This window comes from Podarcis liolepis, assembly GCF_965112155.1.
Source record: "Podarcis liolepis genome assembly, chromosome: 8".
Taxonomy (NCBI): Eukaryota; Metazoa; Chordata; class Lepidosauria; order Squamata; family Lacertidae; genus Podarcis; species Podarcis liolepis.
This window is the reverse complement of record NC_139560.1, coordinates 86,943,712-86,971,024: the sequence shown is the minus strand read 5'-3', so window position 1 is coordinate 86,971,024 and position 27,313 is coordinate 86,943,712. Positions and strand designations below refer to the sequence as shown.

Below are 27,313 nucleotides of genomic sequence, written 5' to 3'. Positions count from 1 at the left end.
AGCCCAGTGAACTGTGTTACTAGCAGCCATCCCATAGCCACTAAAAGTTCCAGGCAGAAGAGATAGCAAGCTTCCCTCGAAGGCACGGTGGTTAGGAATGTAACTGGCAGGCTCAAATTAAAATTCTGCCTCCAACTCCATCAAGTGATTTTTCAGGGATTGGTTTCATACCGAGCAATGTATCTGTAATATTATAAAAAATAAATACTGTGTAGAAACATATACATACCCCCCCCCCAAAATGCCCTGTCATTTAGGGAGGGAGGTTGTGGTAAAGGCCCAGAATTTTATAACAAAGTCTCTTGATGTTAGTATGGGCTTTCTATATGGACAAAAGTTTCCTGTAGGATATCTTGTAAAATGACTGTCTTTCATCACTTTTGTCACAGTTGACAGTTGCCTGTCCCCATTTTGCTAACTGACTGCGCAAGATCTATGAAGTAGGTAAAAGGTAAAAGCCACCTGCTACCTTTATAACAAGTAGGCAAATTACATGAACCAACACCTGCATTTCTTATATTTTAATGAACTTCCTAAACTTGCACAAAAATAGTTCCACATCTGTATGCCCTTTAATTTCAAGCGGCACTTTTTAAAAATGGAAAATAAACAAATTCAGTGTTAACAGGACCTTAGATTAACAGCCTTGATTAAAAGCAATAAATAGAGATAAATACAATGGTTCATTGCAACGAGTGGTTTCACAGAAATCTGCAAAATGCGAGGTAAGATGTTGCTTCAGGAGATCAGAAGAACATCAAAGAAATAGAAGCACAGTAATACACAAAATAAATATTATTTTCAGTTGATTTTTAATATTAATTAATTCTTTTCAATATGCCCATTGCCCACTTGAGTTTATTTTAGGCGAACATCGCATCTAGAGAATGGGGAATGTATCACAGCATGACTGAAAGTCCATAAACCAAGAATGAAAGTTTGTGCCATCAGGCTGACACTCCAGGGTCCTGTAACCAGACCTCTTGGTCCATGCTGTGATGTGGAACTCCATGCCTTGTCGCGAAATCTGTGGACAGGCTTCTTATATTTAGTTGCAGGAGAGGCCCCCTTCATTAAGAGAGATGCTGCCAGAAGGAGCTGCATGCTTTGCAAGCCAGTCGTTTTCAGGGTGGGATCAGGGCCAGCCCAAGACACTTTGGCACCTGAGAGGGACAAATCCTCTCGTTAGCAATGCACCAAGAAGCTCAATGTAAGCTCCGCTGAAATGAACAGGAGCGGCGCAAGAACATGACTGTACTTATGCACACCTCATTTTGGTTTCAATGCAGCTTGCACAACAGCTTTTTCCATGAGTTCAACACCCCAAATCGGCTGCCCTCAGGCAGCCACCTCGTTTTGCCTCACCTCTGGATGTGATGGACGAGAAGAACGTATCATTTTGAGTTTGTTTTTTTCCGATAGGGCTCCTGCTATTCCTATATGACATTCACTTTGCAGGTAACATTTGAGCCATGGTCATGAATATGCACTGAACCAGCTGTTTCATCTTCTCAATCATCCAAAGCCAAGAGAGGAATTGCCTTTCTTATGTAGGAAACAGTCAGCTGTGTAGAGCTTTAGGTCTCTACATTCAGATGCCTCTCCCCTTTTGACAGATGAACCTCATGTTCAAGGGTATATATGCGACAGAGCTCCCTTTGGGTTTGTTCCAGCTCAGGACAGCAATGAGCTCTGAAGACGTATATCTGGCTCTCAGGAAAGAACCAGCATTTCTTGGCTTCTTGCGATGTCTGTACTGCCAACATTCAAAGTGAACTGGAGGGGGTGTATAGATCCTGAACATTCTTCTTCAGAATTCAAATCGTACAAAATTACAGCAGCCCTTCTTACCATCAAAACAAGTGATATTTGAAATGTCATGGCCTCCTGTGGCTTTCTACAGCAGTCCACTTCTTTGAGCTTCATATGTGATTGTTTTTGGACAGGTACGCTATGAGCGCCACGGCAACCCCCACATAGATGCCTGTTCCAATCGTGATGGACAGCACAGCCAGGAAGAGGGCTCGTCGTGAGCTGGAGCTTGCATGGTGGAAGTCCCCTTTAGCGATGGCTTTGTTTGTCTGTAGGGGGATGAAAAGCTCACTTTAGTAAACCTGGATATGGCGCACTCTTCAACTTGAAAGAGGAAAATTAATTTTTTAGTTTTGTTTTGTTTTTAGTATACTGTATAGTTTGGACTTTTAAAGCTGTTGCTAAGGTAGAAATAGCCAAACACTACAAAGTCAGATCCATTCCATCAAGCACAGGAGGATAAAGGATTGCCCCGTCACAGACAAACTGGTGCATTGAATAGGACTTTCTGAGTTAGTAATTTAGTTGTCTTTGCCACCTGGTATCCATTTTTGGCATAAACAGATGAGCCACATTAAGCTGCAGCCCCACTTCTTAAATGTCAAATAATTTGACATCTCTTTTACAATAATGTGCTTTATCCTGCATTGCCTGGATGCCTGATTTAGGGGGTCTGTTTTCTTTTTAGGTGGTTCTTCAGCTCCTGTCAACTGCATTTTTTATGAACATAAATGGTGAAAGGCAATTACACTGCAGCTGTTCTGTTTTAAAATTACTGATGAGTTAATTTGTGATATTATAACTCAGCATCTAAATGATAACACTTAAACTATTATAATGTTGAGACAAGCATGTCTAAATAAACATGGTGTGTTAAATTATTGCTCGGCTAATAAAGGCCAGGTGAAACACTTTTCTATGTGCCATGCTAGGTCATAACAGAACACCTCCTTTGCATGCAGAATGCCATAGGTTTAAGCTTTCAAATCTTCAGTGGTATGCACACCCACACACCCCGTATTTTTCCGTGTAAAGGATGCCCCCATGTATAAGACAACTCCTATTTTTTAAAATCCAAAATGAAGAAATCAATATTTTAAACATGTTGTAGCATGCTTGAACTAGAGTAGGTCATTCTGCCATGGTTAATGGCAAAATCTTGCCTGTGAGTCCTAGAAAACCTGCCCCCTGTCTTGCAGGCTTTTCCACCTGGCCTGGGAGGGCGAGACCCTGACTGACTCCAGCTACAAAAGCTGAGCCTGCTGAACAGACACTTGGGCTGGGGAATTGCTTTTGGCACGTTTGTAATTATGTAAATCGTTTCATGTTGTAAGCCGTCTTGAGCATGGTTTTAACTACAGAAAGACAGCATACAAATTAAATGATGATGAAGAAGAAAATCTGACCCCAGAGGCATCTATCTCACGTGACCTTGAGGAACGACATTGCCATCCCCCCAAATCAACCCTCCTTTGCTGTCCTGAAGGACACCTCTGCAGGACCTACTCTGCAGGACACCTCTATGAGTTCCAGCACTTTCCTTTCTGGAGGAAAAAAACAAAAAATACTTGGCCAGACTGTGGTTGGCATCAAGATGACTGATGAGCCAATTTAACACAGACTTCAGGCTGAAATGTTTTCAGTAGCAGGCCAAGAGCTTTAATAAATAAAAAGCAGGCACAAAACACAAACGGAATTCTAAGTTGGGGGATTCCGATCAGCAGCAGCACAGGGCAAGCCAGCTTGTTCAAGAGCAGACAGAATTAAAGATAACAGTGCTGACTCCCTTGTAAAGGTCTTGGATCCTTCAGCACCGATCATCTTTAAATGTCTATTGCCTAGAGCATCCTCACTCATTAAGAGCATCCTCACTCATTAAGAGCATCCTCACTCATTAGCCTAGGATGTCTCCACTATTTTAGTTTTCTCTGCAGTAATGTATTTGTAATAGCACTGTACAAGTGGCAGAATGGCAAGCCTGACAGCAGTTCATAGGGGCTAGTGACATTTATATGATCATATGTGCCATGTGCTTGTGAAAATGGGTATATTTTTAGGGATTTTGCAACAGAAGGAAGCCAGTTGCTTAAATCAGTCTATAAAGTGACTCTCAAATTCACAGTAGCAAGAATGCACATTTGAATGACTTCCTTCCACCCTTTAATTTTATTTCTAGAGTGCTGAAACAAAGTAGGTGCTCTATATGAAACACTAGTCAGTGTAAGATGAGAGACACTCAATGGATGGAGAGAGGTGGGAAATAGTAAAGGTGTCAGGTGAGAGAACAAAGATTTGAGTTTCATAGTGCAATCTATACGTGTGTACTGAGAAGTAAGCTCCATTGAATTCAATGTGGCTCCTTCCCAGGTAAGTGGGGACTAGATCACAGCCTTGCACAGGCATTTAAAAACAGCAGTGGAAGGAACCAGGTGGATTCTCAGTTCTATCCTGCATTCACAATGTTGGCAGATGGGGAAAATGCACTAAAGAGCCTCAATGCTTCTTTGATCTCTCATCAAAAATGGTCTGGAATGCATTCTAGGATCAAAAGCCCTTCAGTTTGAAAGAAAAATTAAGGTACTTACAAATTCAAATGCACCAAGTATAGACATTATACATTAAAGTGCCCCCATTAACGTCTGCCCCATGTAAGCAATAACCACATCCTGAATATTGTGTTTGCTTTCAACTTATGCTTCATGGACCCACATTTCCCCTTGGTCTTTCAGTCCCAATTCTCTTCTTTTGAAGGGTTGAAACTTTCAGTGATATATCAAATTTTAATAAGCTAAGCTTTAGAATTCTAAATTATTACTTCTGACAACTAACCTCTTGCATGATGAGCTTATCTTAAATACAATCTTGTGCATATTTAGCCTAAAGTAAAGCCATCCAAGCTTTATCTCCTCTATTTCATGAAACGGAAAGAACTCCTGAGTACAGTCAATAAGGCAAGCTTGAAATATCAAACCAGGGAGGGGAATAGCTGCTACACAGAAATAAAAATGGAGGCGCAAGGTCATCCTGCCGCCTACGTACTCAGCTCTGTCTGCCCAGTCCCTGGATGGTTTCATCATGCCCTCAGCATAAACAGGGCAGCGCATGCCTGCACACACTGCTAATTGAGATAACAGAATTCTACATCACCTCATGTGACAAATAGAAGGCAGCAATTCCCAGTGGCCAGAAACAGCAGAGCATGGAGAACACGCTGAGTCCGAGGTGGTCCCTGGGCGGCATCATAAGGAAATGGTCTTCACTGTCGGTGTCACTTGAATAATCGCTCTGGAACAGCAAGAAGAAGGGGACGTAAAGAGGACACTGATTAGAGGCAAGTTCTTATTGCCTGCCCCTTTTGGATCTGCGGTCATTTATTTAAAGTTTGCTATATAGACGGGATAGTTTAGCTGGTAGACGATGAGGCTCTTGATCTCAGGGCTGTGGGTTTGAGCCCCACAAAAGATTCCTGCACTGCTAGGAACTGGATTAGAAGACCCTCAGGATCCCTTTCAACTCTACTATTCTATATCCTAAGAAGATATCTTTTTAAAATAACTCACGGAAATTGAACTGACTAGCCAAAAGCTTCTTAAAATCTAGCAAACCTTATTAATAATACTGTTGTGAATTTGGCTGCCCTGACCACTGGGAATAAGCAATCAGAACCTTGACAAAAATGTATTCTTTCCTAGCAACTGGGTGCTTTCTCAGATGAGCGTGGGTGGGGTCTCAGGTGGGTGCTCTGCAGTGGGAGGGGGTGAATTAGTGAAACAGGCAGCTTGCCTCAGACCTGGAAGAAAGACAGCTGAGAGTCTGTAGCTGAAACCGGGGATATGGTTTTGTGAAAGCTGCACAAGTTGCCCTCAGAGAATCTGCTGCCTGTTTTTAAGAGTCTGCATGCTTCTTATAGGCTCTGCTTTATTTATCTGTATCTAGCTATATATCTAGGCTCACATTATAAAGAGTCCTTAAGACAGTTGGATGGTGCCTTGTACGCCTCCTTCCGGCAACTCTTGAAGCCAAGCCGGTGCCAAACGTGTTGCTCTGCTTTTCTTTGGAGCACATCAGGACCTTCAGGCTTGCACCCTGGGGCTGGTCCCTTCAGTGCTGCTACTGCAGCAGTTTGACTACACACACACACACACACACACACACACACACACACCCCTGCCGCCAAGGTGCACTCCATTGTGTCTCGAGATAGGCTGTCTTTGTCATTTCTTGCTGGGATCTGTCTAAGTCTGCAGTGTGCTCTTGTTCAAAGAAAAGTACACACTGGCTGTAGACAGTGTGTAGCACATTTCACATGTTAAAGGCAGGTCAATATCATGATTATGTAATATGAATTGGGGCAGGCAAGGTAGAGAGTGGTGGTTTGTTAAGGCTACCTATTGAGGAGTCTCTCTCTTTCATCTGCCTCAGGCCCTCTGGAAGCCAAGGGACCTGTGTGAGTGATCATGGTGATCCTAATCCCATGGTGATTTCAGAGGTGGGCAGCATCATAAGTAAGCCATCAAGTTCAGACAGAAAGTTCCCTAAACCTAGAGAAGGTGGTGTAAAGCCCACAGGCTGCATTCAGTTGTCCTTCCCAGGAAAGTTACACCCTCCCTTTTCCCAGAACCACCAACACATGGATGAGTCACCACATGGCAGCAGCAGAGGACTACATGGATCATAAGGTTGCCACTTTGTGAAATGAAAAACAACAACAACACTGGGAGATGGTTTGGTTGCAGTAGGAAGGAGGCTTCTGAGTCACAAGGCAGGTCCCAAAGCACATCCATCTGATGAAGCCTAGTGCGCTTAGCCAGGCTGAAGAAGTGCTGAGAAAAACAAGCTTGCTCCATTCATTTCTGGGAATTGACCCCAAAGCAAAAAACAAAACCCGACAGCCAGGCATTTCCCCCCTAATCAATTGGCAATGTTAATGTTTCAAGGGAAATTCTGGGAGGCTGATGACACCATTTACTTCTATTCCAGAGAGTTCTAGAATACATTTCCTTATTTGGGGAAGGTAAAAAAGGTAAAAGTAAAGGACCCCTGGACGGTTAAGGCCAGTCAGAGGCGACTATGGGGTGTGGCACTCATCTCGCTTTCAGGCCAAGGGACAGCTTTCCAGGTCATGTGGCCATCTGTCACGGATGCTTTAGCTGAGATTCCTATATTGCAGGGGGTTGGACTAGATGACCCTTAGGCCCCTTTTAACACTAAGATTCTATGATTCTAAGAAGCCAGGGTTAGCCCACTATGTGTGGGACTATGAGAAAGCATTTGACCAAAAGGGGAATGCAGTCAGGCTTCATCTTTATGATTAGCATTATTTAGAACTTGCACATTAATCTTGGCTGCTTTTGGAAAAAGAAAATGGGGCACATCACAACCACAACCAAGCTCTTTTTAGTTCTCGTAGCTTCTCAATGGCAGAAAGCTGAACAGATGCTCTTAACATTCTGCTCTAGGTACACTTTCTCCTCTCCCCTGTTGAATTAAGTCTGTTTGCCAGTGTGGTGTAGTGGTTGAGAGCGGTAGTCACGTAATCTGGGAAACCGGGTTCGTGTCTCCGCTCCTCCACATGCAGCTGCTGGGTGACCTTGGGCTAGTCACACTTCTGTGAAGTCTCTCAGCCCCACTCACCTCACAGAGTGTTTGTTGTGGGGGAGGAAGGGAAAAGGAGAATGTGAGCCGCTTTGAGACTCCTGAAGGGGAGTGAAAGGCGGGATATCAAATCCAAACTCTTCTTCTTCTTCTTCTTGCCCTCCTAGGCAGGTGGTTTTGTGGACGGGCTCTGAGCTGCTCTAGTGAACCAATGAATAGCAGGCAGGAGGTCTTGGACGTTGCCCTGGGTGCAGGACCAACGGACCAACAGGGGCACTTGGACAGAATAAGCTGAGGCCTGCCAGGCTAACTGACCTCTTCCTTTTGTTGGAACTTTGTGCAGCAGTGGATCAAGGGATCAGTACCTGCCTTGAGACTCAGCTTCGGATCCAGGAAGAGTGGCTTCTGTCCAATGCTCAGACAGGGGTTAGGGCCTCAAACAGGGACCTCTTGGGGCACCCCTATCTGATGTAAGCCATAGGGTGCCCCCACCGCCGGTTGGGTTTACCATCAGACCTTCAACAGACGGGCTGGAGTGGATTAGTGGTGGCTTCACCCAATGCCTATTGCAAAACCTTCACATCTGTAACCAATAAAGCTGTGGCCTTTATTTACCCCATAAATCATTATACTGTGTTTTGACCGGTTTTTTCACCTAGGGAATGGGGTGGTCTCGGGGCCTTGGCACACAAAGGTCAGGTTATGTTTTGCATCTGGAGAGGCCTTTAGGTGCAGTGGACCAATAGCCACCTTGTATGTTCTTGGAGAAGGAGTTTAATTTGCTGCTCTGGACTCTGTCTGGAAAATGAAGACTGGTTTGTTCTATTTCATCTCTTGCAAAGGTAAAGCCAACAAAGACCGTGAGCTTTTTTTAAAATTACGTCTATACTATAAGATTCCACCGCCATACTGAGTGAATTCTGTAGACATTCAATTGGCCCAGGCCCAGCACACATTTGCTGTGGAAAGAGAGACTTTTGGATAAAAGAGCATGGCAGCTCAAGTGAAAAGCTCAGTGCACTGACACCTCCCATGAAATGTTAATCTAACTTTTCATAATTCAGAACTTTTGTTATTCAATATTTCTCAAATCTTAACATCTATCAATCAGCAATAAATGCCTGAAAGGAATACTAATTTATTCATAATCATCTGAGGTTGCAGCCATTATTCAGGCATGGCAGCTTCAGAATGGTCATAAATAGTTTAGTGTCTGAATAAAGTTAATCTGCAGTCCCCCTTCCTGATTTGCAGTGCAATCCTGTACTGTCTATTTAGAAGTAAGTCTCAGAGTTCAATGGGGCTTCTCCCAGGTAAGTGTTCTAAGACTGCAGACTAAGACATTTGTCTGGGTATGTCTGCTTTTATCTTTGTGTTCTCAGTAGTCTGCACTAGCTTTCCCGCCCCCATCACCAGCCTTCCTGAATATTGAGTGTGTGTGTGTGTGTGTGTGTGTGCTTGAGGGAGATGGGGCAGAGAGAGAGATTGGCAATTATATAAAAAGCATCTCACACACGTGCAAAATCTCAAGGTTCTGTCATGCTCTCTAGAATAACTCCAAAGCCTGCCTGGGTTAAGATTGTGCCTTCAGCAGGGTGAGTGAGGCACAAGAAAAAAGACTAAGGCTAAGGAAGAGGTTCTCAATAAATAACCTTCAGAATGAAATTGGAGAGGAGCTACAGTACGTTCGTGAGGAGGGGTGAAATTCATGAAAGTGGGAAATATTTCAGGGGCAACCAAACTGTTTGAAATGTTCAGTGCAGGCAGTTTTATCATGGGTGACAGATGCAAAGTAACAATTTCTTTAGAATAAAAACAAAAAAGAAAAGATATTGGTGGTGCAGCTCTTCTCAATAGCCATCAGCTGGCACCTGCTATTTTTGTTTCCCAGAATGCCTCAGACATAACATTGTTCCGGACTTTCTGGGAAACAAAAATGGCAGCTGCCTGCTGGTGGATAATGAAGCCCCACCATTTGTGGCATCAACTCTTCAAAGAAACTGGGGAGGGGGGAACTGCTACTGCTAATAATTTCACTCTGCTGGAAAAATCACCAAAACCCTCTTCCATTCACCGTCTGTGCATAGTGTGATGAATTTAGAATAGTGGCAGTATTTTTGCTCGGCCATAAATCAGTCCACAAGTTTACTGATTTTAACTTCCGGGAAAGTTTGGTGTAGCACGGGCAGGGACTCAACTAGCAGCTCATCTGCCAGCAGTTGAATCTCCAGCCCTTCTGCTGGTTGATGTGTCTAGGGAGGCTGCCAATATGCCACTCCTTCTGCCCACGGTAGCTAGCATGCCAGTCTCAAGTGACCCTTCTGTGGGGATATCTGAGAAACATATCACCACCACCCCTTGAATATGGATCCTGTGGGCATGAGGAGCCCACTTCAAAAAAGAAAACAATCAAGTGACCACTCTGCCTCCACAAATGTGCTCATCCCTTGGCATCTGAGCATACAGTGCAAAGAAGTCTATATCTGTGGGTATATCTGCATGTGTGAAGACTTCTGCACAGTTAAGAATCATACGCAACTGGGGTTCCAGACTGTGTGAAAGTCTTCAGGCATGATGCTCATTCTGTATGTGTGGCTGCTGGGGGCAGAGGAATCTGGCTGTGTGGAGGGTGGGCACTCAGTGCGCCCTTGCGTCCATCTTGCACGCCGATTCAGTACATCAGCAGCTCTTCTGAAGGGGAATAGAATAGAGCGCTGAGTCTATAACAGGTGAACCAATACCAATAAATATATAATTTGCTATTGAAATTATCTGGTGAAAGCACCAGCTCCTAGCTACCAGCCAGGAACCCAGGGAGAATTTCTTCTCAGCCATGCCAACTGGTGACTGACAGCTTGTTCACAGAAAAAGAAGACAAGGAGGTAGGCTGGCAAGAAAGCCATGACTAGCATCAGGGCTACACCTGGAATTTACAGCCCAGGTGTGTATCAGAAACAAGTTCCTACTCTGGTTGGCACGCATGCCTCTTTATCCTCACAACAGTCCTAGGAGGTGGATCAGGCAATGTGATAATGGCTGGTCCAAGTTCATACTGTGCGGGGGATTGAATTTGGGTCTCCTCAAACTAAATGCAGCACCCGCAGCCACACCATGCTAAATCATTTAGTTTCTTCTTCCCTCAATTCCAATACAGTACTTGCTCTCATTCAAATGTTTAGTAAAAAGCCTTCAGATTTGTAGACTAATCTCAAGATTACTGCTGAGGCTGAATTAGAAATATTTCTACAGGTTTCAGTGCAAGCACAGATTATTATTTTCCTGGAGAAAAGAGAACTCTCCAGTGTATCAGCATTTTGCATTGTGTAGATCAGTACTGTGATCAGAAACTCTTAACAGCGAACAGTTGAAGATGCAATTGAAGACAATCTGAGTAACACTAAAAATAAGAACACAAAAGAATTTTGGAAGCTGGCATGAAACCAAGTAAGGAGAGACACTTTGGATAAATATCCAACTTAGGAGGCATTCTGAACTGTGTTTTGGAAGGACACCATTGTTTAAGACAAGGGGTGGGAAAGATTTTTCAACCTGAGGGCCACATTCGTTTGAGAGTGTCTTCCCAGGGGCTTTGTGCGAGCGGAGGGTTGAGCCAGAGGCAACAGTGGATGGAGCAAAGGACTGCGCATTTGTACAGTCGGCGACATGCCTCACCCTCGCTCTCTGTGCTGGCAAGCAAGAGGCATGATCACACTTCAAAGACACATTCTGGCAAGACGAAAGTACTTGCAAAGGGCATGGAGAGGAGGCGCAGCTAGGGAGATTCCTGAGGGTTGGGTGAGGGGGCCCACCAGGCCTGAAGTCCCCCCCCAGTGGTGTAGCGTGGGGGGTGCAGGGGGTGCCGGCCGCACCGGGCGCAACATCTGGGGGTTAGGGTTAGGGGGCGCAAATCCACGGGTTAGGGGGCGCAAATTACTTGCCTTGCCCCGGGTGCTGACAACCCACGCTACGCCACTGCCCCCCCCCCCCCCCGATTTAGGCACTTCACTGAGAGGAACGGTAGAAAGCATATTTCCAAGGAAAAGTCACTCAAAGCAATGCATTAGCTGCCAACAGAGAGGAATATTGCTTATGAGAATTAGTATCTAAACTCCAGTGTGTAGTTGGTGACAGTATTGCCAAAGAAGCAAATCAGAGGCTTGCCAAGCGAAGAAAAAGGCTTGGGAAGACTTTCTTTATTTTAAGGGATTTGAAATTGAGCCATTTAAGACTGTGGTCCCCCCCCCCCCCTTTATTGATTTTTTTTTTAACCTGGCTGAGAGAATGAGGAAAGCAAGATTATTGCCGTTCATGGACTGTCCTAATTAAATTAAGCCAATCAGCAGACTAAATATCAATGAACCCAAGTTTTACACCTGGGCAATGCTGGAGTTTTTTGTGCACATGGACTGGTTTCAGTGGTGCACTTGGATAATTTTAGGCTCTGGACTTAATGGAGGATTCCGGTTTTGATGGCTACCACTTTGTTTACTTCAAAAAATGGCAAGCCACTCCTGCGCATCCATCCGAGTTGGGCTTTGAACCTCTGCCCAAAGTCCTGCCCTGATGGCGCCATTGGCTGCTGAGATAAAGGAAACTAGATTTTGGTTTTGTTGTTGTTTTTAAAATTTTGGCTGTGTGGAGAAATACCCCTGGTTTCTCTATTTCTCTTGAGGGCTACATTTCAATTAAAATGATAGCATGACTTTAGGGAGGGTGGCTATGATTCCTCCAATCTTAGTAAAAAAAATTAAAAAATCAGATATTCAGTTTGACTTTTTTCTGCTTTTGCAAAAAGAAAAATCAAGAACATCTAATGACTGTGCAATGGAAAAGAAATTGCGCCAGCATCCAGACCTGCATGATTTCATTATATATTCTATACACATTTTGTAATTTGCTTCCTTATTGGCATGGGACATTTTGTTGGCTGAAGAATGTATTGCTGGTGCTATTTAATGTATAGGAGCAAGTCTTTGGAACAACGTCAGGCAACTAATATAATTGTCTGCCAGGAACCCTGCATCTGAGCAATGATATTAGGGATGGCCAGGTAACTAGGCAAGAATATTAATTCCAGCACAAATTGTATTGCAGTACTTTAACTGCTTTCCACAAAGATCGAGACAGCACACGAGACTACAACTGAAGTAAAGCACCTTTGAGTCTCATTCATTTCACGTGTGCTTAAATGTCTTCCATTGAAAACAACTGAAATTAAAACAGTTTCACTTTGCTGCATTGGGCTCTGCAAGGGAAGAGTCTCATTTGCTTCCAAAATAAAAAAATTAAAAATGAAAGACACAAAACAATAGCAGTCTATTTTCCCTCAGTCTTTTAGGACATCTCATAGGGTTGTCACCTGTCCTGTATAATACAGGGTTTTCCTGTATTTCAATGTAAAATGCTATGTCCTGTACTGATAGTCTGTCCTGAATTTCATGTATTCTCTCTCTCTCTCTTTCTCTGCCAAGTTAGGGGTCCTCTCTAAATGCATGTTTCTCTGCCAAGTTAGGGGTCCTCTCTAAATGCATGTTTTCAATTGAAAGGGTGCGTGTAAGATCATGTATTTAAGCTCTGGGTAGCAAAACACAGACTAATTTACAAATTTGTGTGTGTGTGTGTGTACGAGAGAGAGAGAGAGAGAGTAATGGATCTTCCTTTACTCAACACCACATGGTCAAAGGCAGAGGATATTGCAAGTACCAAGCAGGGAGCCAAATATTTACCTGCTCCCCCACCTGATGTTTCAGGACTGTCCCAAGTGTAGCCTAAGAATCCACAAACTGAAGATGATGGTAGTTTTGAGGGGTTTTACTTGTGACTTTTCACTTACACTGAAGCCACACACCATTTTAAGAACCGACATCGTACAAGCTTCGTTTAAATACATGTGTTGACTAAGAATCACTCTGAGCAAACTGAACATGTTTCAACTATACGTATTCTCCCACACTAGTCATAATTAAACACATAAACAGCAACACATAAATAGCAATACACAAACACTAGAATCTTAGTGGTGTCATCTGAAAAACAGAAACAAAAACTTGTTTTAAGTTTGTCTTAAAATATACAGTATTTTTCAAAACAAACTCACCACTTGAGCAGGGAAGGATTCTCAGACTGCGTAATTCTGCTATGTCTCTGCACTGGGAATACGTGACCGAGCCTATCACACCTAATGGAGAGATGTAGCAGAATTACTCACCTGCAGTGGAGACCAGCTGGAAGGGTGGCAGCCCAGAGTAGCCAGTCAGGCAGAGAGGGAACGGGCAACCTCTTTTGTGGGTGGTCCCTTTGGACTCCAAGTAGTCTTTAATCGTGTAATAATAAAGGCATGCCATTGGACCAGATCACATCATAGAAAAACTCCTGCAACTAATGACAAGAAGACCTGCCTGACCTCTACTTCCTGGAAGTCATCCTCTTCTTCCACTTCATAGGAGAGGGTGTGGATCTTGATCTCATCCGTGGAGAGGCTGACAAATTTGCCATCAGAGTATCCCAGGCTGTCTTTGGTGGGTGACCTGTCTTCAATGAAGGTGGTTTCACAGCACTCCGCACTCACACTCTCTCCCCACGATCGCAGCATGCTTTCCGAATAGAGGATGATATTCGGGTGGTAGCGGGACTCCACTGTCTGTGGTAGTGTATTGGGGTCAAGGAGTTGTTGCACCGGGTCATTCCGTGGGTAGCCTGGAGAGTAGAGAGTGCCAATCTGCCGACTCTGATACTGGGGGGTGGGGTACACAGACACCAAACCTTCCCTGCCCTCAGCCATCAAGTTTCTGGTGTTAATCAGCCCATTCCTCTTCTTGGCATCAGCTGCCTTGGTGTGCTTAAGGACACTCTTCTGCTCAGCCAAGCCATCCATCCTGTTTTCCTTTTCCTCTACCATCTCACTGAAGTGGAATCTTTGTGGACGATTATCACATGGGATGAAGAGATCCTATATCCTGAGGCATGAGAAAGGGAACAAACCACAAATTAGCACAAAAGCCCCATTCATCCCTAGGCCTTACAAATCACTTTTCCTGGGCAATTTGCTTCTTGTGTGGAAATGATAGGGCTAAAAATTATTTCACCACAGAGGATTCTCACGGCATTGAAAAGATACTGTAGTAAAAGGGCTAAGAGACAGAGCTGTTAACCATCACCATCACTATATTTGTATGCCATCTATTCCATACATGCTGAAGGAGGCTTACAAGAGGAAAAGGTTTACATAATTATCACTAAATGGACTTAGGGAAGTTAGTGTTCACTCAAACTCAGCACCTGCTCCCCCTTCTGCAAGATGACAATATGGTCTAGACCAGGGGTCACCAACCTAAGGCCCAGGGGCCGGAAGCAGCCCACGGAGGTCGACTGACAGGCCCACGAGCCGCCCCCCAACTGAGCTGCCCACTCACATGCTGCGCTAAACTGGCAGAGCGCGGCGGGGCAGGGGACTTGCTTCCAAGGCACCAGAAATCGCGTCTGCGCATGCGCAGATGCCGAAAATCGCGAGTGAGCGTGCGATCCAGCCCACGGAAGGATCTTTGCGGGACTGATCCAGCCCAGGCAAGATAAACCTTGCTGACCCCTGGTCTAGACCCCTGTTTCTCAAACTATCTGATGTGGTGGACTAGCAATTCTGCCAACGCCAATGTGCCAGGGACCAGTACCATATTTGGTCCCTGAAGCACCCCTCCCCCCAACCTTGGGTGTCCCTGAGGAATGACAACCAATGGCTTGTGGACCATTACCCAATTCATGAACCACCACTTTGAGTAGTCCTGGTCAAGAGGGACTGCTGTTTTACCCCCACCACGTCTCCTATGTTCTAACACCCAATTTCATTTGATTGACAAATGTTTACACACTTGTATCAGCATGGGAAGGGAAAGTCAAGCCAGAATTGCAAAAACTATTTTTAGCAGAACCTTTTCATGTTGTATTTGGCACTACAATGGCATAACCTGCTGTGAACATAAAACGAATGCAGATTTATCAGGCAAATCAGGGCTGCATTTCACACGGGAATTAATCTTAATGCTTAAAATCTCCTTTCACAAGTAAGATAAAAAAGGGATTCTCAGGAACATTACAGAGTCCTGAAATACAAAGGTTTTAACCACGTATGTTCGACATTAATTTCTGCAGCGACAGTATTTTTCACCCTTCTCTAAATGTGCAGGGTGGGTGGGAATACACTCCAATAAAGATTTTTATACCGTGTCTGGTAATGTGTCCCAATGACATATGAGGCCAAAAATATTCTGTAGAACTTGCTACTCTTATCACAGTGCTGCAGTGAAGGGTGAAGTGGCAACCTCAAACTTCTCCCTGCTGCACAAACCACCTGTGGCCCTTCCTGGGGTGGGATTGCTGTACTTTAGCTGTTCATTCACTTGTGAGATTTGCACCCCGCCCTCCATCGTAAGACACTAGGAAGGGTAACAACAAACATACAAATCCACAAACAAAGTCCTGTACCCACTCATCAAATCAGATAAAATGTCAACTGTCTGTCGGCTTTTCTTTTTCCCACAGAGACCACCTCCACAGCATGCAAAACATCTGAAGCAAGAGACAGATCTGCAACTGGCACCTAAAGATAGCGCTGGCACTGGGACATGATTCTGGCCTACCAAGAACCAGTCCCTTTAGATGACCCAGCTTCACTAGTCCTCCATCATGTAAAGAGGTTGCATCTCCCTTCCAATACACAAACTGGTATTTTGACAGCTCCCGTCTCCTTCCTTTTGCTATCTTGCTTGCTTCTTCCTCCACCCCTGGGCATTTTCTGTGCTATGTGCAACCCCAGTGAGTCACCTGTCCATCAGAGCCCAAGCTGCCAATATTGCTTTGTCCCCTCCCCCCCCCCCCGTGACCATCCAAGATGCTGCTTTGCCTGAAGAGAATCCTAGGTTTGTGCCATGAACTCCTAGGCTAATCTCACTTTCTAAAATTAGTCATTTGTTTTCTTGAAGCACCATTCTGCTTTCCACCTCTGCCCTCTTGCCTCTTACCCTTAATAAAACTTCAAAAAAGTGGTTGTTGGGGTTCTTACATGTCTGTGCACCAGACCCAAAGGTGCAAAATGAACACTCAAGCCTTTCAAGGTCCTATTAAGCAGGATTGCTTCCAAATGACTCTTAAGGACCATCTGCTTTCAGAGTTCCCTGATAACATTGAGGAACACTAGGTAAAGGGACACCTGACTGTTGGGTCCAGTTGCAGACGACTCTGGGGTTGTGGCGCTCATCTCACTTTATTGGCCGAGGGAGCCAGCGTACAGCTTCCAGATCATGTGGCCAGAATGACTAAGCTGCTTCTGGCACAGAAATGCCGTTTACCTTCCCTACCTATTTATCTACTTGCACTTTGATGTGCTTTCAAACTGCTAGGTGGGCAGGAGCTGGGACCGAGCAACGGGAGCTCACCAAGCTAGAAACATCTATTATTGTAGCCTGTGAGCAAACTACAGTGGTGCCTCGCAAGATGAAAATAATCCGTTCCGCGAGTCTCTTCGTCTAGCGGTTTTTTCGTCTTGCGAAGCAACCCTATTAGCGGATTAGCGGATTAGCGCTATCAGCAGTTTAGCGGCTATTAAAGGCTTAGCGGCTAAAAGGCTATTAGCGGCTTAGCGGCTTAGAAAAAGGGGGGAAAGGGGGGAAAATCGCAAGACTCATAGCAAGCCCATAGGGAAGCCCATGGGAAGCAAGCCCATAGGGAAATTCGTCTTGCGAAGCGCATCGAAAAACGGAAAACCCTTTCGTCTAGCGGGTTTTTCGTCTTGCGAGGCATTCGTCTTGCGGGGCACCACTGTACTGGATACCAAACCAAGAAGCACCAGGACTGGTTTGATGAGAATGACAGTGGGATTGAATGAATGACTGACAAGAAAAGGAAGGCCTTTCAGATCTGGAAAAGAGATAGAAACTGTGCCACTAAGAAAATATCTATGCCAACGCTAAGGCTGAGGTTCAAAGAAGAACCAGAGAATAAAAAATGTTGGATAAAAATGCTCAAGAGATCCACCACTGAGCCCACATTCATGATGTACAGAGTTTCCTTAAAGCCACAAAGACCATCTATGGGCCATTAAATTATGGTATAAGTTTCCTATGCTCTACAGATGGTACCACATTTCTAAAAGATAAAGAAGCTATTGAACTGCACTGGAAAGAACATTACCAGCATCTCCTTAACCACAACTCCCCCGTAGCTGCTGAGGTGTTCTCACAAATTCTGCAAAAACAAATTAGAGATGAGCTTGCAGTATCTCCAAATCTGGGAGAGTTGTGTACAGCTATTAACCAAATGAAAAACAACAAAGCCAGAGACCTGGTGAGATACCTGCCAAAGTCTTCAAAGTGGGTGGAATTTAACTTACACAACAACTTCACAATCCCATCAAAAAAATCTTGGAGACAGAAATCCTAGCAGACTTTAGGGGTGTCAAAATTATCAATCTTTTTTAAAAAGATGATCAACCGAGTTACGGAAACTATCAAGGCATTTCTTTATTAGCTGAGGCTGGTAAAATTCTTATAAAGATCTTAGCAAACCGTCTCTTAACAATATCCAAGGCTACCCTTCCTGAATCCCAAAATGGTTTTGACCTTATAGGGGAACAGTGGACATGATTTTCACCGCTCGACAGCTTCAAGCAAAATGCAGAGAGCAAAACCAACCCTTGTATATGGTGTTTATTGACCTGACTAAAGCCCTTGACACTATAAATCGTAATGCCCTGTGGACTGCCCTTCTGAAAATTGGCTGCCCAGATAAACTTGTGAACATCCTTCGGCTCCTCCATGATAATATGGCAGCAATAATTGTGGATAACAATGGCTCTCAAAGTGACCATTCACAGTGGGATCAGGTGTTAAACAGGGCTGTGTTATTGCCTCAACTCTATTTTTTTCATTGCCATGATCCTACACTTTGACGAAGGGAAACTCCCCACCAGAGTAGAAATCATATATCGAACAGATGAAAAGCTATTTAATCTGAGCAGGCTGAAAGCAAATAATAAGGTTACCATAACTTCTGTCATAGAGCTTCAGTATGCTGAGGAAAACATAGTGTGTGCACACTCAGAGGATGACCTCCAAACTATCCTAAATATCTTCGCAGATGCTTACAGAAAAATTTGCCTATTACTCAATATCCAAAAAACCTAAGTGCTGTACCAACAAGCACAAAACAACTCCTCTGCAGCACCGCAAATCCAACTCAATGGTGTAATGTTAGAACGTGCTGATCACTTCTCCTACCTGGGCAGTTATCTTTCCACAAGGGGCTACATTGATGCTGAAATCCAGCATCGCCTGAGCTCTGCGAATGCAGCCTTCTCCCAACTGAAGTGCAGAGTATTTGAGGATAATGCTGGTAGTCAACAAAAGAGGTTTAAAGACTCTCTCAAGGCAAATATAAAAAAATGTAGTATAAACACTGACAATTGGGAAACAGTGGCCTGTGAGCGCTCCAACTGGAGAACAGCCTTTAACAAAGGTGTCATGGGCTTTGAAGACACTCAAACTCAGGATGAAAGGGAGAAACGTGCTAAGAGGAAGGCACGCTTGGCAAACCCTCACTGTGATCAACTCCAACCCGGAAACCTATGTCCCCATTATGGAAGGTCATGTGAATCCAGAACTGGCTCCACAGTCACTTACAGACTCACATTTATTTTTTGATGGGTTTTAACTTGTGAGTTAGCTGCCACAACAAGAACCTTTTGGCTGAGTAGTACAGTGTAAACAAAGTACAACAAATATACCAAAGCAAATTCTAAGTATGATAATTCCTGGTTTTAGGTTTTAAAAATTATCTTCTGAATTAATTTTTTAATCCTCCTTGAGATAAGCATATGAGAGCATAGCATCTACGGTAATTATAATATGTAAATGACAATCTGTCTTGTAGTCACACTTTACTGCATTAATTTAAGAAGCTAAGTTTGCAAATTGCTATTGAATTCTAAACTGGTTTCTGAACCTGCAGACATGACCAAATACAGTGCAAACGAACACAGCTACCGCTAGTCAGTCACATGCATTACGCTCCTCCTATCAAAGATAGTGAGGGTGACTGGCTGCAACATTGGTTACCCCACTGATTGCCAGGGTTGATCTGGCTCACTTGCCAGGAGTCCCCTGCCTCCCTCACCACTCAGTGGGCTCCTCCTCTCCCAAAGCAGTGAGCTCAGTGGAAGAGGACAGGTATCCCAAATGGAGAGGTAAGGATTCTGCTGCATCATCTAGTTCATCTAGTCCAGCATCCTGCTTCCGAAAACATGGCAACCCTAAATTGTTCACACCCAGCTATCGGCATGCACCGTGCGCTTTGAGACTGCAATGCAAAAGCTGGTTTGCCTGTTAACCTTCTTTTTTAAAAAATATTTTTTATTACATTTTTCAGATACAAAATCAGAAACATAAGAAAGACACAAGAAAAAGAAAAGAAAGAAAAAGAAAGAAAAAAGAAAAAATCCAACTTTCCAAAGCTTTTTTGTACAACCAACTGGACTTCCCCACATCTCCCTCACTCTGCATTCTTTACAATAAACATATCAGCAAATTATTACCTTGTTTCATATCTTATTTTGTACCATTCAGATATTATATATTTAGAATTAAAATGCTTTTTATCAGTTACTCATACCTTAAATTAAACCTAATATCACTTTAAATTTCAACCTTTTCTTACTTGTAACTTAGTTTCCTGTTTTACCAAATCTAATTGCTGAAGCTAAAATTTCCAAATCGTGCAAATTCTTAACATTCATACAACTTATAATGTTTTTGTAAGTAGTCCTTAAATTTTTTCCAGTCCTCTTCCATTGTTTCTTCACCCGAATCTCGGATTCTGCCAGTCATTTCAGCCAGTTCCATGTAGTCCATCAATTGCGTCTGCCATTCTTCCAGTGTGGGTAAATCTTTTGTCTTCCAATATTTTGCGATGAGTATTCTTGCTGCTGTAGTTGCATACATAAAAAAAGTTCTATCCTTCTTTGACACTTTCTGGCCGACAATGCCCAAGAGGAAGGCCTCTGGTTTCTTGGAAAAGGTATACTTAAATACCTTTTTTAACTCATTGTAAATCATTTCCCAGAAGGCCTTCACTTTTGGGCAGGTCCACCAGAGGTGAAAGAATGTCCCTTCAGCCTCCTTACATTTCCAACATTTATTATCAGACAGGTGATATATTTTTGCAAGCTTGACTGGGGTCATGTACCACCTATATATCATTTTCATAATATTTTCCTTCAAGGCATTGCATGCCGTGAATTTCATTCCGGTGGTCCATAACCTTTCCCAATCCTCAAACATGATGTTATACCCAATATCCTGAGCCCATTTTATCATGGCTGATTTGACTGTTTCATCCTGAGTGTTCCATTTAAGCAGCAAGTTATACATTCTCGAAAGTACTTTAGTCTTTGGCTCAAGCAATTCTGTCTCTAATTTCGATTTCTCCACCTGGAATCCTATTTTCCTATCCAGTTTGAAAACCTCTTGAATTTGAGCGTAATGTAACCAGTCTCGCACCTTATTCTGTAATTTCTCCAAGCTCTGCAACCTCCAATTATCTCCAATTTTTTCTATTATTTCCCAATAGTTCGGCCAATCGGCTTCCATATTGAGTCTTTTTCGGGCCTTAGCCTCCATTGGTGATAACCATCTTGGGGTCTTATTTTCTTGCCTGTTAACCTTCAGAGTGAGGAAACACGTACTTGTTTTGCCTGTAGAAGGGAACAAACTCTGTTGCACCACCAGAGATACAAGAAGACCTGACCCATTCATGTCTTAAGTAGCAGAATAGGAACCAGTCATACTTCGTTTACCAGGGTATATCAGCTATTTTCTCTTCATTAGCTTTTTTTTTTTTTAAGCTAGGTGCCATATCACAAGAAGAGGTTTCTCACTTGCTGTTCAAAACATGTGACAATTTAAACCAATCTTGGGAGCATCTCATTCCCGATCTCTTTATTGGCCTCTGGTGGAATATTTACAGAGGAGTAGCACAGTTAGCCTGCTGCAGCAAACAGGACAGAGTCTTGCGCCATAAGCTTTGTGGACTACAGGCCACTTCAGCAGATGCATGAAGCTATGGCCAGAGGGCAATGAAATGCAATCAAGTACAGACAGTGGTATTTATGTAATTAACAGTACGCAATTTGCAAACTGTTGTTGATATCACAGATAGCCTGGCATTGGTAAACCAATTTAAATCCTTTGCTGGATATCCACTGAAATCTTGATGGATAGTATTGCAACGCCGCAGTTTCATGCCAACGTTTAAGCTTCCACAGGATTCTAAAACAAGGTCTGAAATACATGCATTTTCCTCATTAGCAGAGTAATGTGTGAATCTACTCTGTCACCTTCTACTCTGAGAAACAGACTACTTAGAGTTAATGCTGATGCTCAGGCTCAGCACCACACAGCTCTCCCCATATGGCAAACAGGTTGGGTGAAACATTCACCATGAGCAGAAGCTGCAGTTTTGCATGTTTCCACAGACAGACTCACTCAAACTCTGTGGGCACAAAATCAAGCTCTTGTGCTTCATGTTAATTAAATCTATGTTTTAAAAAACAGCCTTTGCCTCTGTTTGCAATCATTAATGCATTAGAATGTTGTTTGCTACAAAAGCACACAATAAAATAAGGTAATGGATTTATCTAATGCAACACTCCTGGAGAACAGTCACTCAAGGGGAATTCCTCACCTCCTCTTCCACACTGCAAGCTCCCCCAAAACAACACCTTTCTCCGGGTGGGGAGCTCAGGAAAGGCCTGGAATGCCCTCTGTGCATCTGCTTACTTGTTTTTTTCCATCCCACCCCTTTCCTAACTCTTAGGAGAGGCTGTTGGGTGCAGGGAGAGAGACTGCAGTGGGGAATTACATTTGTGCGACTCTACTTGTCCGCACACAGCCATGGTTACTTGCAACCTATTAATAAGCATTTATACAGCGCTTTTCTTTTTAGTTCTCAAAAAGTAATTCACAGCAATCCTTCCCAGCACTTATCAGCACCCCTGAGATAGGGCTGGGGAGCAGAGGCTGAGAGGACAATGATTTGCCTAAGGGTGGCCAGCATGCTTATGGCAGAGGCAAGATTTGAAGGGGCACTTTCTGATTTGCTGCTATGCTATAAGGGCTTCCACCTGCACGACAAATGCAAAGAAAACCTCCTTTTTAGGGCTTCGCAGCTCCTTGCCATGGCCTCAGCTGGTGTTTAAGGGGAGGAAAGAGATCACCATTATGACCCCAAATATGCCACCTAAGAAGCAATGCGCTTGATCAAGTTACTATCTGGATAGAAAGTGGCCTTGTCCTGAAGCAACTGAAGATGCCCACTTTTACCACAAATAAAGACTGATAAAACTAATATGGCATTTGTGATGATAAATAGTTCTTATCCTCCCTACCCATATGGGTTTATTATTACCTCGCTCTGAAGGTGGTGGCGGTGAAAGGCTAGATGTGTAGTGAACTCTGCAAAGGTCAGCCTCAATCGATTTGAGGTTTGCTCAAACTGAAACCTTAAACTTCATTGTATTCTTGCTTGCTCATTGCAGACCACCAGTTTTTCCGACATTATGGCCTCCTGTGTATTGCAGCAGAAATGGCTTCCGAATTATATAGAACATTTGTGTGGAAAATTAATGAGAATTAAACTGAGAAGTGCACTTTGGCATCACGTGGATTATTTCTGCTTCAGCAGAATGTGCTTTAGTGACAAACAGTGACAGCATGGGGGTATACAGCCCCCCCCCCCAGGTGCCTGCATCCAGCACTGAATGGACATTATCGCTCAATGTGTCTGCACAAAAAGAACAACAGCTAATTGAATTGTCATGTGACAGGGCCCTTGAAGATAATTTTTTGGAAGTTAGGCTATTCAAATTTTGGCTTCATGCCATTAAAATTACTCTAGTACTATCCTGAGCTTGCTGATGAATCAATATAAGTTCAGGTGCCGGGGTGAAACTACTGGTAGGTTTTATCTCACCCAGGTCAAAAACCCAGATTGGCACTCCCCCCCCCCCCGTGCATTTCTGTACATACACAGGCTGGGAGCCTCAATGGCGCCCCACTGGTTAGCCCCCCCCCCCAGCTGTGGCTCTGCCTGAGACAGTTTTTTCAAAAACCTGTCTTTGAGACAGGTTTTTTCGCAATGTATTAATAATGTGGGTCTGCCATACATCTGGATTTTGCCAGGCATTACCAGGATTACAAAGGCGGAATTGACATCCGGGGGGATTTTTGAAGTGTGGCCCTTTGTCCTGGATCTTAGGCAAGTCAATTGGAAAACTGCATTTTTTTGGCGTTATTGTAAAAACAACACATCTCATCAATTTTTGGGGTGTCCTGGTTTTTACCTTTTGAAATATGGCAACCCTACAATAATGATCTGAGACTATGTGTAACAATCATCACATTGACCTACTTTTGGCAAAATGCAAACTCTGACATCCCACTGACACTTGCCAAAATGGGCTTCATCCTGAATAAAACTACTAAAATTATTCAGGTTGTTATATTGAACACTGCTTGTGTAACCTGTATGTATTCAGGAAAACCTTATGAAGCAATATCTTGCATTCAGATAATTGGTGTTCTTCCATTTCCATTAAGAAAAACTGTGAATAACTTTTGTAAATACTATAAATATTTCAACAAATTCCACATTAAAAGGAGCATTATGTAAAAATTTTACTTGGTTGTCTCAAGAATCTCAAGAATTAGTTATAAAAAATAGGCAAACCTGCAGTGAAAATGCATGAAACCGATAGTGGCTGCAGACCCAAGGTCCAGAATTCACAAAGAGAAAGGAAAAATATATGAAAATAACAACAAGAGATGTGGAAAAATAATAAGAAAGGACTGGATAGTACTGTGAACATCATAAGGTTAGATTTGTGGACATTAAAACAGCAGTAAGAAGCAAGAAGTTGATTGGATCCCTTCAGAACTTGAAATATGGATAGCCCCAACAAAAATTTAAAATTCGGCTGTGTAATTTGGAATTTATGTAATTTGGTTTGATTTGATGTGATTGGTCGGTTAATAAAAATTATTCAGAATTCATGTGACAATAAATCAGTGTCACTATATCAGGTAAATTTGGAGTTGTGGACTACCATGCTAGAACAGGTGTGAACCACAGTTTGGTCAGTATCACTGAGTCAAGACATTTTGGCATCTATCTGTTTCTCCATTTCCTTCTCTGCACTTTCAGTGTAGATGCATTAAAGTGCAGAAGAAAGAGTTACAATTTGACATTTACGGTATCACCATTTGTCCTGGAAATACAGTTTAGAAGCTTTTCTGAATTACTGTCGCTGTGGTTATGGGGACCACCTGAAGGAACGCCATAGAGCACTGGTGGCCCATGGACCACAGCTGAAGAATTACTGCAGTAATGCCTTAGATCCATTTTAAGTGGAAATAAACAGCAGTTTCACCCACACAATCCTATAGACCTCTACTTACTTCCAGGTTCCATTGAATTTTGTGGGACTACCAAAATTCAGTGGAGCTTACAAATAGCTGCACTTTTACGTGAGGGGAGAGGGACTTTCTGCTGGCCATCAGGCAATGGCTCTTTCCACCTGCCTTGCGCCCCCTCCAGGCCTGGGAGAGCCAGTGTGGTGTAGTGGTTAAGAGCGATAGACTTGTAATCTGGTGAACTGGGTTCACGTCTCCGCTCCTCCACCTGCAGCTGCTGGGTGACCTTGGGCCAGTCACACTTCTCTGAAGTCTCTCAGCCCCACTCACCTCACAGAGTGTTTGTTGTGGGGGAGGAAGGAAAAGGAGAATGTTAGCCGCTTTGAGACTCCTTAAAGGGAGTGAAAGGCGGGATATCAAATCCAAACTCCTCCTCCTTCTCTTCTTCTTCTTCCTCAGACCACGACTTTGAGAACAGCAGGCGCAGCTGGGAAGAGAGGAGTTCAGGGATATATTTTTTAAATTTTAAGAATAATTTGTGTGTCCTTTTTCTCAATTTCATCATTTTATATGGTTTTGTATGTTTTGTGGTATTTTACGCATTGTGATTTGCTGTTATTTTTATTGATTATACATTTTTTAAAAATAGCCTACTAGTTTTTGTATAAATTTGTTCCAAATATTGTTGTCTTTATCCAAGCAGAGTCTATGTCTGTAAGCAGTCCATTCATAAATTGCAAGTTCATATTATCAATCCACTGATTAAAGGAGATTATGCCTTTAACTAAAATTTTCAGAAAAAAGAATATTGTGCTGTACTATATACCTACTGTATGGAACTTAACCACTGGACAACGAAAATGGATTGTACACGCTGTAATGGTAGCCAAGAAATTTATATTGATGAACTGGAAGAATAAATACATGATCTCCTTTATTGATTATAGATTAGTAATTATTGTAATTGATAAGTGTAAACAATTTAATTATTATTTGCTGATGTTTAATTTTACTGTTTACTATTAGATTCTAATGGATTATTGAATATTGCTTTATTTGATATAAGTTGTTTATTTTTAAATTGTTGTGACTGTTTTATATTGGATCAGATTGTTGCTATTAATGTTTGATGTTTTATTATGTTTTTATATGAGTTGGAAGCCACCCAGAGTGGCTGGGGCAACCCATCCAGAAGGGTGTGGTACTTATTATTATTATTATTATTATTATTATTATTATTATTATTATTACTGCTCTAATAAGTTTCAACCTGGGAGTAAGGCCCACTGAATTCATTGGGACTTACTTCAGAGTAGACTTGCATAAGAGTGTGTTGTTCGTCGTTTTCACAGAAGTTTGTTCTGCATTCTAAGCCAAAGGGGCTTCCTTTAGCATCTCCCCATAAATCTTCACCCTTTGGGAAGGAAGCAGAGAGCACGTTCCCGAGCGCGTCCCTTGGGGAGAAACCACTGGAAATGGTGGGGGAGCTGAGCGCGGGCGGCAGGCAGTTCTCCGCCCGATGCACCCGGCCAGTGGAGGAAGTCTCTCTTCCGCGAGGCGCCTCTCTGCCGGCCGGACCCCCGCGGATGCGTCCTGCTCAGGGGCTCCCGACGCGCCTGTGCAGCTATGGACAGAGCAGGAGGCTCTGATCTCGGGGTGGCGGGTTCGAGCCCCAGGCGGAGCATTGCAGGGGGCTGGACTAGATGACCCTCCGAGTCCCTTCCAGCTCGACCATTTGGCGAGCCCCGATTCACAGGTGGGGAATTACCGGGATGAATTAGTCCCAAGGGAGCCCTTCTCGGAGTCTCCCAGCAATGCCCCACGCGGCGCCTTGGGGGAGCCCAGCTGGCGAAACCACGCCGGGGCGCGCACATGCCTCGCATGCCGGAAGATCGGGGCTGCCGACTTCGCGTTGCCGTCGGAGGACCCGGCGCCCGAGGAGGACCCGGCGGCGACTCAGCCTGCGCTCCCGCGGGCAGCAGCCGGAGCCCTTCCGTCGAGGGTCCTTCCCCGCAGCGCTGCGCCACTTCGGAACCGCGGGAGAAGGGGAAGGCGTCATCGTCCCCCGTCCCCCGCGAGGCTTCGTCGCCGTCTTGGCTGGGGCAGAGGCGGGACGGACGCAGGCTCCATCTCCCCCCCCCCCCTCTTCCCTCCCGGGACTTACCTCCGGGCCAAGCGGCGGCCGCAAGGTGACCTCCGTCGGGCGGGCGGGCGGGCCGTCGAGGCTGCGGCTTCACCCTGCGGCGCCCCCGGGCCGGGCAGCCCCGCAGCGGATGGCGAGCAGCCCGCGGGGAAGCAGTCGCCGCGGCAGGGGGAGCTGCCGCATGTCACGAAGGCTGCAAGCCGGGGCGCAGCGCCGCCGCCCGGGGAGAACCGAGAGCGGCGAGGCGATGCTGCTGCGGCTGCTGCTGCCGCATCTGGGGCTTGACAGGAGGAATTTACAGCCCTGCACC

The 27,313-nt window shown here is 44.1% G+C and overlaps 1 protein-coding gene and 1 long non-coding RNA gene across 4 annotated transcripts in view; one reads left to right on the top strand and one right to left on the bottom strand.

The window, feature by feature from the left end:
• Positions 1-8,844, top strand: part of LOC310714467 — a 34,007-nt gene extending 25,163 nt beyond the window's left edge. The window contains exon 4 of the long non-coding RNA XR_014529806.1: positions 7,575-8,844. This is a non-coding gene — a long non-coding RNA (uncharacterized lncRNA). The remainder of the gene's footprint in view (positions 1-7,574) is intronic.
• On the bottom strand, positions 796-27,313 carry SYNDIG1 (synapse differentiation inducing 1). Of its 3 annotated transcripts, none has more exons than XM_083519697.1 (4): positions 27,025-27,313; positions 13,811-14,363; positions 4,960-5,097; positions 796-2,081 (listed from the first exon to the last, which is right to left on the bottom strand). In XM_083519697.1, the coding sequence occupies exons 2-4, from the start codon at positions 14,303-14,305 to the stop codon at positions 1,923-1,925; spliced, it is 792 nt and encodes a 263-aa protein (XP_083375823.1). In that variant the 5' UTR covers positions 14,306-14,363; positions 27,025-27,313; the 3' UTR covers positions 796-1,922. The 3 variants fall into 3 exon arrangements, with proteins under 3 accessions (XP_083375823.1, XP_083375825.1, XP_083375824.1); XM_083519699.1 differs by lacking the exon at positions 27,025-27,313 and adding an exon at positions 24,906-25,029; XM_083519698.1 differs by lacking the exon at positions 27,025-27,313 and adding an exon at positions 18,675-18,786.